Source organism: Drosophila montana, unplaced genomic scaffold (genome assembly GCF_035044405.1).
Source record: "Drosophila montana isolate Dmon_TW-CO22-7 unplaced genomic scaffold, ASM3504440v1 contig_2667_1, whole genome shotgun sequence".
In the NCBI taxonomy this organism is placed as follows: Eukaryota; Metazoa; Arthropoda; class Insecta; order Diptera; family Drosophilidae; genus Drosophila; species Drosophila montana.
Genome location: NW_026997534.1, coordinates 498,210 through 510,903, shown reverse-complemented (window position 1 = coordinate 510,903; position 12,694 = coordinate 498,210). Strand labels below are relative to the sequence as shown.

The 12,694-nt window shown below is 48.6% G+C and overlaps 5 protein-coding genes across 5 annotated transcripts in view; 2 read left to right on the top strand and 3 right to left on the bottom strand.

The window, feature by feature from the left end:
* The window catches only part of Pxn (Peroxidasin), a 39,496-nt gene extending 33,338 nt beyond the window's left edge, over window positions 1-6,158 (top strand). The window contains exon 9 of the mRNA XM_064683743.1: window positions 3,189-6,158. Coding sequence (XP_064539813.1) covers window positions 3,189-5,841 — 2,653 coding nt within the window. The 3' untranslated portion in view covers window positions 5,842-6,158. The remainder of the gene's footprint in view (window positions 1-3,188) is intronic.
* On the bottom strand, window positions 5,938-6,727 carry LOC135429441 (acyl-coenzyme A thioesterase 13). The gene is made up of 2 exons (XM_064683741.1): window positions 6,571-6,727; window positions 5,938-6,512 (listed from the first exon to the last, which is right to left on the bottom strand). The coding sequence occupies exons 1-2, from the start codon at window positions 6,658-6,660 to the stop codon at window positions 6,168-6,170; spliced, it is 435 nt and encodes a 144-aa protein (XP_064539811.1). The 5' UTR covers window positions 6,661-6,727; the 3' UTR covers window positions 5,938-6,167.
* Window positions 6,728-6,785: 58 nt separating this feature from the next.
* LOC135429442 (acyl-coenzyme A thioesterase 13) lies at window positions 6,786-7,499 on the bottom strand. The gene is made up of 2 exons (XM_064683742.1): window positions 7,360-7,499; window positions 6,786-7,235 (listed from the first exon to the last, which is right to left on the bottom strand). The coding sequence occupies exons 1-2, from the start codon at window positions 7,444-7,446 to the stop codon at window positions 6,891-6,893; spliced, it is 432 nt and encodes a 143-aa protein (XP_064539812.1). The 5' UTR covers window positions 7,447-7,499; the 3' UTR covers window positions 6,786-6,890.
* On the top strand, window positions 7,401-12,284 carry LOC135429438 (uncharacterized). Its single transcript, XM_064683737.1, has 4 exons — window positions 7,401-7,543; window positions 8,594-9,631; window positions 9,695-10,554; window positions 10,620-12,284. Exons 1-4 carry the CDS (start codon window positions 7,504-7,506, stop codon window positions 10,770-10,772), a joined length of 2,091 nt encoding a protein of 696 aa, XP_064539807.1. The 5' UTR covers window positions 7,401-7,503; the 3' UTR covers window positions 10,773-12,284.
* Window positions 10,759-12,072, bottom strand: LOC135429439 (enkurin). The gene is made up of 2 exons (XM_064683739.1): window positions 11,930-12,072; window positions 10,759-11,858 (listed from the first exon to the last, which is right to left on the bottom strand). Exons 1-2 carry the CDS (start codon window positions 12,021-12,023, stop codon window positions 11,023-11,025), a joined length of 930 nt encoding a protein of 309 aa, XP_064539809.1. The 5' UTR covers window positions 12,024-12,072; the 3' UTR covers window positions 10,759-11,022.
* Window positions 12,285-12,694: the final 410 nt, after the last annotated feature.

The following is a 12,694-nucleotide window of genomic DNA, read 5'->3' as shown; positions in this document are numbered from 1 at the left end:
TAATTCGCTGGAAATAACTTTTTAGGAACTCAGCGACTGCACACTGACTTAAGGCAATCAGAAAATGAAACTAATTTAACTGAGCGCAGTAGGGAGTTGGACAGTTTTCCCTGCGCCACACAAAAACTGAAAAGTTAAAAATAAACATTGAGTTAACTATGCTTCGGCTGGCTGACTTGATTCCCTGCGGTGCATAACATATTTATTAGCTGAATTTAACTTACCGAGATTAAAGTGCTCGCTGGGGCTTTGGAGGAAACACCTGCATATAAATCAACTATTGATGAACTTTTCTAACAAACCGCGTTCGCTGAGATTCGTCCCACTGTGCCGCTGGCTAAACTGCATATAAAATATGCACTAAAAGACATCAAAAGGCGGCGAGGAAAGCACAAAAGTTGCTGTGCCAGTTGGCAGCCTTGGAAAACGTGCCAACACAGGACAAGAAACGTGACAAACCAACGGACGGACGGACGGATGGACGGACGGGCAGACAGACGGACGGACACACTGTGAAAGGGAATGAGACAACCGCACAAGTTGTCCAAATTGCCCAAATTGAAATTGAGTTGACAACTTGTTCATGAGTCTGGCGCCAGCTTTCTTCAAGGGGAGATTTTTGTGCTTGGATCTAAGACGAATGCTAGACGCATGCAACGTGCATGCGGCCGTAAATCAATTTGTGCACCCCCCTCCGCCCTCCTCCCCCCTCACAGTTCTGCGGCAATGAGAAAGCAAAAGCCGCACAAATGGTAAGCCAAAGCAAGCCCACAAATCATCCAGCCGAGCCCCAAACTCAACGGAACTGTGGCACAGAAAAAAGGCGTGTCGCTTACGCAGCACAAAATTTTTAAATGCATAATGCAAGAAGCAGAGCGCCTCAACCGGAGCAATCTTCCGGTCTTCCATATGACCTGCTTGCCTCTCCATATGAGCCTGGGTGTGTGTGGGTGTGTGTGTGTGTACGCATCATTTAGTTCGCAGCAGCTGTGGGCGCTTTGGCAGTAGCGGAGGCTGCGGGGGCGGCTTAGGTTGTTGCGCCAGCAGCATTAGAAACTTTACTCATTACGCCTGGGCCCAGCCTCAGTCGCAAGACCACAGTAAAGCGCCGCCAAAGAAGCCAGCAAAATTGAAAGCAAAACAAAAAAAATAAAACGAAAACGCAAAACGTTAAAAGTGAAAAACTATGCTGAGTCACAGACCAAGAATGGCTACCGGAATTGTGTGCGGGGGAGAAAGGAGGGGAGGGGGGGCATGGTAACCTAGCTGGCAGCCAACAACAAAAAGTGAGCGAAAACCGCTGAAAGCCAGCAGCAGCAACAACAACAACAACAACAGGAACAATGGCAAAAGGCAGCAGCAGCTACTGAAATCCGCCTAAGTTGCGGGTAATGCTGGCGTAAAACAAAAGCTTATCCTGTTACTGCCTGCTGGGCTGCTGCAGACGTAGGTGATGGCGGGAATGCTGGCCACGGAAATACGTTGCCATTGCCACAGCATGTGGCAAACACACACACACACACACACACACACACACACTGGGAGCAAAGCCAAGAAAAGACACACAAATGCATCGTTGAGTAACAGGCAGATAGACTCTTAATATACACTGCCTGTGCACAACAAATATTTACTTACTTTTTTTAAAAATTATATAATATATATAAAATAATAAAATAACAAAAACTAATAATAATAGCTAGTTTAAATGAGATATAAAAATAATAATTAAATAACTCTGGTTGTAACCTAACGAAAAAAATGTCCAAGTTCAATATAAAATCCGGTCTAATTAGGATATTTTTATTAACTAAATAAAAAGATCCTTTTTATGTCTGTATAAGGAAGTGGGCTTGATTTAGAAATGGGCGTATTTCCAAAACGCAGCACTTAAAATTATTTTCAACACTCAGAATTATGCAAAGTACACTTTTTAATACCAAAAGTAGTCAGGCCAATATATAAAAATGGCCCAATAATAAGCACATTACATATAAAGAAAGCCAGAATCGCTTTCTTCCAAATCTGGCGCAAAAATTGCCAAATTGGCAGCTTCAAAGTGACAGCTTAGCAAATCTAATTTAAAAATGCCTGATTGGCAGCACTGATTGCTGCTCACATCGTATTTTCTCACGCGTGGCAGCACTTTTGCTAGCCTGCATGAAAAATTTACAGCCAAATTAATTGGCAGCACTGATTTACGCGTTTGCCGTTTCTTTCGTTAATGTGGCAGTACTTTTGCTTGCTTTAAATGTCTGCATCCAAGATTAGAATTGGCAGCACTGGTTTTTGAATCGCATTGCGCGAATTCAACAGGCGCCCTTCTCAAACTATTTTATACTTATGCAAGACTTGGCAAACTGCATGACAAATTCAAGGTAGCCAGCTTAAACAATTTGCTAGAGTATTTACAAACGCGCCGGCATGCCAGAAAAAGCGCAGCCACAAAACGGCAGCGGCAGAAGGGCGCAGAGAAAGCGAGGGGGGGGGGGGGTGAGAAATATGTATGTAGTTGGCTGGCAGTGGTTGCCATTTAGTCGCTGTAGTGCAATAGTTGATAGTGGTAAGCACTGAGCCAGTGGCTGGTGGCTGGTGGTTGGCGGTGCAACAGGGTGTATTATGGTCGTTAAGTTATTACCTACCACGCCGACAATGGCAAAGTTTACACAGCGAAAGTTTCCAAAGGGAAATTCCTTTAACGGCGACGCCAACGCCAACGCCATAGAGAAATGCGAGGCATGAATTGTTGTTAATGCCGCCTGTTGTTGTAGCTCTCGGCCCCAGAGCTTGGCGCGGATTTTCCTTTCTGCAACAACAACAGCAGCAAAACCAACAACAAAAAGTGTGTGGCATAATTCTGGTCGTTGCCAAGTCAGCGACTGCCGCCGGCCACAACCAGACGAGGAGCAGAAAAACTAAACTAAAAAAACAAATTAAAGTAAAAAGATAAGTTCACTTCGGGCTTTTTATTAGACAACGACGTTTTAAGCAACCTCTGAAGCTTGGAGAAATTAATTGCAATTAAACTGGGGGAAAATGTGAAAAGTCGCTCTATTTTTTTAATTTTAATTACGGTATTCGGTGCCTAGCTCCAGGAGCGATAAAAGTTTTCAGGTTACTATCAATCCTTTATCTTAAGCAAAAGTTAATTTTTTATTTTATTTTTTTCCATACCTTTCTCAATGCAGGAATAATGTGGACCTGGCGCCTGGAGATCGTTATGTGCGCATCGCCTTCGCCGAGGCAGCCAAGGAGATCGACCTGGCCATCAATAATACCCTGGACATGCTCTTCTCCAATCGCTCGACTCGTGCCCCACCCAACTACGGCGATCTGTTGCGCGTCTTCCGTTTCCCGACGGGTCAGGCCAGGCAGTTGGCGCGTGCCGCGGAAATCTATGAGCGCACGCTGGTCAACATCCGGAAGCATGTGCAGCGCGGCGACAATCTGACCATGGAGAGCGAACAGTACGAGTTCAGGGATCTGCTATCGCGCGAGCATTTGCATCTGGTGGCGGAGCTATCCGGCTGCATGGAGCATCGCGAGATGCCCAACTGCACGGACATGTGCTTCCATTCGCGATATCGCAGCATTGAGGGCACCTGCAACAATCTGATGCATCCTACGTGGGGCGCTTCGCTGACCGCTTTCAGGCGACTGGCACCACCCATCTATGAGAACGGCTTCAGCATGCCCGTGGGCTGGACCAAGGGTCGGATGTATGCGGGTCATCCCAAGCCGAGCGCACGTCTGGTGTCCACCTCGCTGGTGGCCACCAAGGACATAACGCCCGATGCCCGTATTACCCACATGGTCATGCAGTGGGGTCAGTTTCTCGACCACGATCTGGATCATGCCATACCCTCGGTCAGTTCGGAGAGCTGGGACGGCGTCGATTGCAAGAAGACCTGCGAGTTGGCCCCGCCCTGCTACCCCATTGAGGTGCCTCCGAATGATCCGCGCGTGAAGAACCGCCGCTGCATCGATGTGGTGCGCTCCAGCGCCATCTGCGGCTCCGGCATGACCTCGCTGTTCTTCGACAGCGTGCAGCACCGCGAGCAGATCAACCAGCTGACCTCCTACATTGATGCCTCCCAGATGTATGGCTACAACACGCCCTTCGCCCAGGAGCTGCGCAACCTGAGCTCCGATGAGGGTCTGCTGCGCGTCGGTGTGCACTTCCCCAATCAGAAGGACATGCTGCCCTTTGCCGCACCGCAGGACGGCATGGACTGTCGCCGCAATCTCGATGAGAACCAGATGAACTGCTTTGTGTCCGGCGACATACGCGTCAACGAACAGGTCGGTCTGCTGGCCATGCACACGGTCTGGATGCGCGAACACAATCGCATTGCCCGCAAGCTGCGTGAGATCAATCCACACTGGGACGGCGACACGCTCTACCAGGAGGCGCGCAAAATTGTCGGCGCCCAGATGCAGCACATCACCTACAAGCAGTGGCTGCCGCTGATCATCGGCGAGAGCGGCATGGCCCAGCTGGGCGAATATCGTGGCTACGATCCCCAGCTGAATCCCAGCATTGCCAACGAGTTTGCGACGGCGGCTTTGCGCTTTGGCCATACCATCATCAATCCCGTACTGCATCGCTTGAACTCCAGCTTCCAGCCGATACCGCAGGGACATCTGCAGCTGCACAAGGCATTCTTTGCGCCCTGGCGTCTGGCCTATGAGGGCGGTGTGGATCCTCTGATGCGCGGCATGCTCGCTGTGCCCGCCAAGCTGAAGAAGCCCGATCAGAATCTGAATACGGAGCTCACGGAGAAACTGTTCCAGACGGCGCACGCTGTGGCCCTGGACTTGGCTGCCATTAACATTCAGCGTGGACGAGATCATGGCATACCCGGCTACAATGTCTACAGAAAGTTCTGCAATCTGACCGAAGCTGCGAACTTTGAGGATTTGGCCGGGGAGATAACCAATGCGGATATACGGCAGAAGTTGCGTGAACTTTATGGCCATCCGGATAACATTGATGTCTGGCTGGGCGGCATACTGGAGGATCAGGTGGAGGGCGGCAAGGTGGGTCCACTGTTCCAGTGCCTGCTGGTGGAGCAGTTCCGACGCCTGCGTGATGGCGATCGCTTCTACTATGAGAATCCGGGCGTCTTCCTGCCCGAACAGCTGGTGCAGATCAAGCAGGCCAATTTGGGCCGTGTGCTGTGCGATGTGGGCGACAATTTCGATCAGGTTACCGAAAACGTGTTCATTCTGGCCAAGCATCAAGGCGGCTACAAGCCATGCGAGGACATTCCGGGCATCAATCTCTATCTGTGGCAGGAGTGCGGCAACTGCAACAGCCTGCCGCCGCTCTTCGAATCCTTTGTGCCGCAGACCTACACCAAGCGTAGCCAGCGCCGGAAGCGTGATGCCGAGCCGGAGGTGCCCACCGCTGAGAGCTATGACAGTCCCTTGGAGGCGTTATACGAAGTGAACGAGGAGCGCGTTAGCGGCCTGGAGGATCTCATTGGCAGCTTCCAGAAGGAGCTGAAGAAGCTGCACAAGAAACTGCGCAAGCTCGAGGACTCCTGCAATGCTGTCGATGCCGAACCCGTTGCCCAGGTTGTGCAGCTGGCGCCTGCTCCACAGGCCGCTGTTGTGAAGCCCAAGCGCAGCCACTGCGTCGATGACAAGGGAACCACGCGGCTGAACAACGAGGTCTGGACGCCGGATGTGTGCACCAAATGCAATTGCTTCCACGGCCAGGTGAACTGTCTGCGTCAACAGTGCGGCGAGGTCAGCTGCCCGCCGGGCATCGAACCGATGACACCTCCGGAGGCCTGTTGCCCGCACTGCCCGGTCATGACCAAGCCGGTCGACTGAGCTGGGCACTGGACACGGCAGTTTGCATATCGACTTAACAATTAATCAAATCCCCTAAAACTTAGTAGCCACATTAACACTAAAAGGCGGATTCCATTTAGATTTAACAAGAAAATCTTTAAATATACGATTTTTAACGCACACAAATGCAGTTGCAAAAGGAATCTTGACGCGATACGTCACATAGACATTCTCCCAATCGACGGAAGCCGCCTACAACTCTAACCAAGACGCGCACAGAGCAAAGCAATTAATTAATTAATTAACTAAATATTTACTGCTACACATGTAACAATAAAGCACAGTATCAAAACTTAGCACACTATCTACTGCTGAAAGTTAACGTATTTGGTGTGCGTGCCCTTGGCTATCACAGAGTTATCCTTTTTATGCCGCAGCTGGCAATCGATGAAGGCGAGCGATTTTCCGGCCCGCACCAAGTTTGCCTCAATGAGCACCTCGTCACCCACACGGGCCGACTTCAGGTAACTAACGTTGATGTCAACCGACACACCCGGATGACAGGGCTTGGACATCAGGGCATAGGTCGTTATCATGTCCACCAATGTTGCCGTATAGCCGCCGTGTAAGCCGCCGGCTTTGTTCAGGTGCTCCGGCGCCACGGTGAATTCTGCTGTGCAAAGGCCATCGCCGCCGTCCAGAATTTTTACCTAGTGAAAGCTACAAGGTTTTAAACGTGTCAAGCGGCTTTCGATGTCTATTGCCAACCTTTTCCAGGTGCCGCTCAAAACCTGTAGCCTTAGCTATAATCTCAGAGATGTGCTTTGCAAATTCCAGGCCCTTTTTGCGCGTTCCCATATTTGTATTGTTACGAAACGTGTAAACGGCAATGCAAAAACAATAACAACAAGTGCAAGTGATGGGCGCTGCCAACTATCGATAAGTCACGACTTTCACAATGAACAGATAACGCATTTATGGGCTTCGCTTATAAGCTGTGACGTCACTAGCAGAGATAGCAATGGAGCATAGCTCAGAGTTAGCTATCTCTTATTTATTTAATTTCATAACTAAATTAATTAGCTCGTTTACGTGTTAAAGTCCACGTATTTGGTTTGACCGCCCTTGGCAATGATTTTGCCATCCGCTTTGTTTCGCAACACGCACTCAATGTAGGCCATTTTCCGGCCTGCATGCAACGTCTTGGCATCCACTTCTATACAATCTCCCGGCTTTGCCGCAGCCAAATAGCTCACACTCAGGCTGGATGTGACGCCCGGATGTGAGCCCTTCGACATGAGTGCGTACGTAGTTACATTGTCCAAAATAGTGGCCGTTAGGCCGCCATGCAATGAGCCCAGGCGATTCAGGTGCTCGGCCGAGACAATAAATTCACCCACGCAGCGCCCTTCGCCGCCTTTTGTTATTTTCACCTGCAACAGTTTAAATGCGGCGCGTTATCGATAACACAGCTTATATAATATCGAGACTTGATGTCAGCTGTTTGGTGCGTCGCTTTTGCACTTTTCTTTCCGCGAATATTTGGCGTCCACTTACCATTTGTGTGACTCGATCGAAACTTGTGCCTTTGGATATAAATTCGGCAACTTTTTTTACCATTTCGACGCCATTCTTAGCTGACATTGTCTATTAATTACGTCTGCCTAGCAGCTCTCTTTCCACCGTACTGAGCGCTTTGAAATGAAAAAAGCTACTGAAGCAAGCGCTAGCGATGACAAAGGTGAGTGTAAAACGAGCTACATATATAAAAAATTTACATAGGGCTCGTGTGTGTGTGTGTGTGTGTGTTGCCAAATTAACTGAGGCAAAGTCTAGACGGGCGACATGTGAAATTCACGCATTTGTTTTGCTCGCTCTGTACGCGTCTGCGTCTGCCGGCAATGTGATAAGGAAAAAGAACTAAAAGCTCAAGACTTACAAAAAAGTAATATGAAGAACTAATAATAATAATCATGATGATGATAATGATAATTCTCAGCAATAAAAAATGGAAGACTAGCAAGTCACCCGTCTGAATTGCCTTAATATATACTCTTATATATGCATCCCAATATACATATATTCTAATTTATAAAGGTATATATAGCTACAAGTATATTCAATTATGTACTTACCCATAAAATCACATACACACTTACGAAGCTTAATTAGTAGAAAAATGGAGGCATTACTGAAAGAAAAGAAGTAGAGAGTGGATTAGAGTAAGAACAAGACAAATAGCAGTAAAGTGAGAGTAAGAGCGAGATAGAAAGGACAAGAGTAAATTAGAGTTAAAGCACAATCAAAGATAAAATGTTGTGTTGCCCAACTTGTTAAAATATTACTTTTTATTTATCAACGCAGCACCAAACTGTAAGCCTTACTTGAATTAATGAGAATCGAATAGAGAGGCTGCGCTAAGCAACAGGTTTTACAGGAAGTAAACTTGTTGAACGTTTTGTATGACAGGAGCAAAAAACATATGTATGCACATGTTATATTTCTGTATGTGTATTAAATTTTACATACATAGGTTTCAAAATTAGATTGAAGTAGATTGGCCAGTTATGAAAATGTTCATTTATAGATACTATATTACTCGACCTTGCCCGGTTTTTTATGAAATTCATACTTAGTTTTTTTATGGATGAAACACGTAATAGACGCCTGATGCTTTAGTTTTATACATAATAGATTGGCTACACGTAACTTACCTTTCATAGAGATAATCTCGTGCTCAGTGCATCTGCCTCCCTTATTCCATTCCACTCCTTCCTTCTTTCTGCCGCAGCTGGAGCAGCGATGTCATTCCAACTGTTGTCCAAGAGCGATCTCAGGCAGGAGACTGTCCATGACTTTGTGGCCTACACAACGGATGGCGATTGCATTTCGCTGCTCGGGTCCAAGACGGAGCTGCTTACCCTGGAATTGAACAGCAAGTCGAACCTTCAGCTGCCCTTTCCCTACGTTGTGGCCAGCTGGAAGTGTGCGAACAAGAAGCGACCACTGGACCAGCTGTCGCTGCAGGTGAATCTCCAGAATATCTACGAGAGCAGCAATGTGCTGGAGATGCAACAGCTCAGCCTGGAGCCGGCTTACACGGCTGTTTGCTCGCAGGATGTGCCGCTGCCCAATTGGTTGGCCGCCAAATTGTCTACCCAACCGCTGCCCAATGGCCAAATGCTGTTGGGCACATTGAACAGCTATGGAGCGCTGCATTTGCTGCGCAAAAATCCAGAGCAGCCGCTTTGGCGACAGTACGAGAAGGGTCTCAACGTGACCGCAACTCTGCGGGATACACTGCAGCCACCATACGAAGTGCCCGCCATCAAGATCAACACATTCCGGCAATATCAGGCATTTGTGGATCGCAGCTGGATAACCATGTTTGCGTGGCGTCCAGTGGACAGCGGCAACTATGTGCTCGTCCTGGGCACAGCTGCCGGCAGCATATGGACGCTGACCCTGTGCGCCAATGCAGCCACTGTCCTGGACCATAGCGAGCTGCAGACGCTCCTGGGTCGCATTTGTTTTATGCACATCTACGAGGATCTACTGCTTGTGGGCGATCACAACGGCCTAGTGCATCTGTACAGATTTGGCACATCGGAAGAGGAGGCGGAGGAGGGTCTATGTCTGGTGAAAACGCTGTGGCTGCGCCCGGATCATATGGGCCTGCAGGAGGCCCTGATTACCCACTGTTCGGAGCGCGATTGCTACTATATAGCCTGCTGCAAGGCGGCGCATCTGCTGATCTGGTGCATGCCCAAGCAGGAGGAGGGGGACTGGCTGGAGACGCGACTGCATGCAGGTGGCATGAAGATCACGGGTGAGCTACAGACAACCATCTGCTGTACATTTTGATAATAAAAACTTCTGTCCACACACACAGGTCTCTGCGCTCTGGAGAACTGCAACTATGCTCTGGTCACGGCACGTGGGCAACTATATCACATCGAGCTCAGCCATAAGCCCGACCAGCTGAGCGCCAGCATGCGGCCGATTGGTGTGGAGGATGCCGAAAACTACCAGCCAGTCGGCCTGTGCTGCAGTCCCAGCAAGAATCTGCTGACCATTCTGTACACGCGCAGCAAGGAGTTTCTGCTCAACAAGACGGTGACTCGTCATATGCTCCACGTGCGCGTGGGCAGAATCCAGAATAGCCAGGCGCTGGTGCAGCTAGAACGTCGCATCAATCCCACCCAGCCCATCAACAGCTGTCGAGATCTGTTGGTGGACATGCGTCTGGAGATCTTTCAATGTGCCCAGCTGGAGGAGTATATCAACTATGCCCCATTCGATATGATTGCCTTCGATGATCTGGCCACCGAAGCCCAGCTGCAGCAGCTGCAGCTCAAGTACCACATATTGGATGCGCTCATTCAGATGCAGCGACATCAACGCAATCAAACGCTGCTCGAGCAATTCGAGCAGGAGCTGCATCTGCTGTTGGCCATGCTGGCCCTCACGCATATGCGACTGCGTCTCCAGTACTTGAGCAGCCTGCAGACGGAGCTGACGGCATTCCAACGCCAGTCGGCACTATGTCAGCTGGCGGAGAGTGTGCGCATCAGGGAACAGCTGGAGCAGCGGCAGCTGCAACGGGTGCAAGCGCCCCATGCGGTTATAAAACGTTTCCTGGCCCAAATGGAGGTGCACTTCGAGCAGCTGCAGCTGAAACTGAATGTGCCCGATAGAGCAGAAGTGGCCGATGCGTCGGATCAACAGCTATGCAGCGTTTCCTATGTGCAGGTGGGCGTGGGCTAACTTATGTGCCTTTATCCAAGATCTATATCATATATTTGTATTGTCCATAGCTGCTGCCCACGCTGGAGCGGCACTATTGCACGCTGTGCGGACGGCCGGCTTTGTTGGAGCGGCAGCTGCTCCTGGAGCTTTATGCGCCGGGCAGCGTGCTGCTGTGTCCCTGCTGTCATGGATCGTACACCTTGGAGCTGTTGGATGCATAAACATGAAGCGAGCCATTCCAAATTCAGATGCCGAATCAATTCCGCAATTCTTTAGGCAGCCAGTTTTTTTTTTGAGTATTTACGAAACTTTGCGGATTTGACAAGGTTTCGGAATTTAGAACATGGCCGTTAAATTTTTATTTTAACGTACTTTTTAAGTGTGCATGTGTGTGTACGTTTGTGTGTACGTGTGTGTGTGCGTGCGTGCGTGCTCCCCTTTAGTGTGTGTGAGTGTGTGTCAGTACATAGGTTAATACAGTGAAACATAAATTATAGGACTGGTCTCTAGCAGCAATATATCCTGCTCGAGCTGGCGCAGATCACTCTCCAATTTGCCCTTGCGCTGACGCTTATTCTCGCTGTCGATCAGCAGGGACATGGACTGATAGCTCTTGGTCATCTCATTCAAATGGGCGCGCAGGCCAACAAGTATATCGTTGCGCTCCGCTTGATCCATGACGCGCATGCCGGGCATTTCGGGTGGTGCACCGTCGGCACGCGTCGGTTTAGTGAGAGCCTCCATCGATTCGGACGGCTTCATGCCGCCGCAGAGCTCCATGAGACGTGCCTGCTCCTTGCAGCAAACGCCGTGCATTTGCTTAAGCATCTTCTTGGTCTTCTCAATGTAGACGGGCACCTTGCCGAAGTCCTTGCGGCACACAAACTGCGGCACCATGCCCGAGTTGAGCAAATTCTGGCGTGTGCCCACGGGTGTGTCCACGTAGCGCGGCGGCGGCGGGCAGCGCACAGTGCTCCGTGCACACCTGATATTGCGCAGCACAAAATTGGGCACCATATCGGCCTTCGTTTCCTTTTTGCCAATTGCCGGCAGCGGCGGCATTTGTGCACCCTTGGGACACACGTGCAGATTCTCGCGACGCCACTTGACGCCCTGATTCTTGCGCAGATAAGCGCAGGGCGCATCCAGCGGCACATTGGCACAGCCCATGGTGCGATGATACGACTTCTTGGCATCCGTGAGCAGACGCATGCCATCCTGAAGCGTAATCATCGAATGCTTCTTGTACTCCATGCTCAGACGATCGCGCAGACCCTTGGAGAACTTGGCTGCCTTCTTGGATGTAGCTGTTGAGAGAGAGAGAGAGTGAGAGTGAGATTAGAGACAGTCGCCTCATAGCCTTGTGCTTTCTACCCACCATGAACCTCTAAGCTCGCTTCCTGCGGCTTGTCGGGCTCGCGTTCCATATCAAAGATATTCTCATTGTGATGTGTTATGTAGACCAGCGACATGATTTTAGCTTTAAAGAGAGAGCTTCCTCCTTTCGCTTAACAAATATATACATATAACTATCTCGAAATCTGTATTGTACTGAAAATATTTTTGTAATGCTAGTTTGTATTCAAATTTATATATAAGTAAGTAACATCCTTTTGTATCGTTGCCAAGTTTCAAAAGCAGCTCCAAACACTGTTGCTACAATAATCAAATGCTTGTTGTTGCTCTAGCAACCTATTAAATATAAGTCCTCAACATGTTTTTAAAACTTCAAACCGATCGATATTATTCGCAGAGAAAAGTTATTGCTTAAAAAAAAATTTAGAATTTTTTTTAAACATATTTCAGATTGGTTTCAAAGTTTTAAGAATTCAAGCTAATATAATAATTAATAATAATAAAGTTTATTAAATTCTTTGAGAAACATTAGACTGTAAACTACTGGAGGGCAAAGTTTTAGTTAATATCCTCTAGTTGGGATTGGATCCACCTAGTCAACCATTAAATTTCCCTATATCTGCTGCTAATCCCTTTCAATCATATGGATTACGTTATACATTGACAATATGTAGTATTAATAAACAAAAAAGAAATTGAAAACAGTTTCAGAGAGTCGTCTTGAATCTGGGCTTAATACCTCTAAAACTGTAAGCCCAATGCACTAGCTCTTAAACTGTAACTGTGG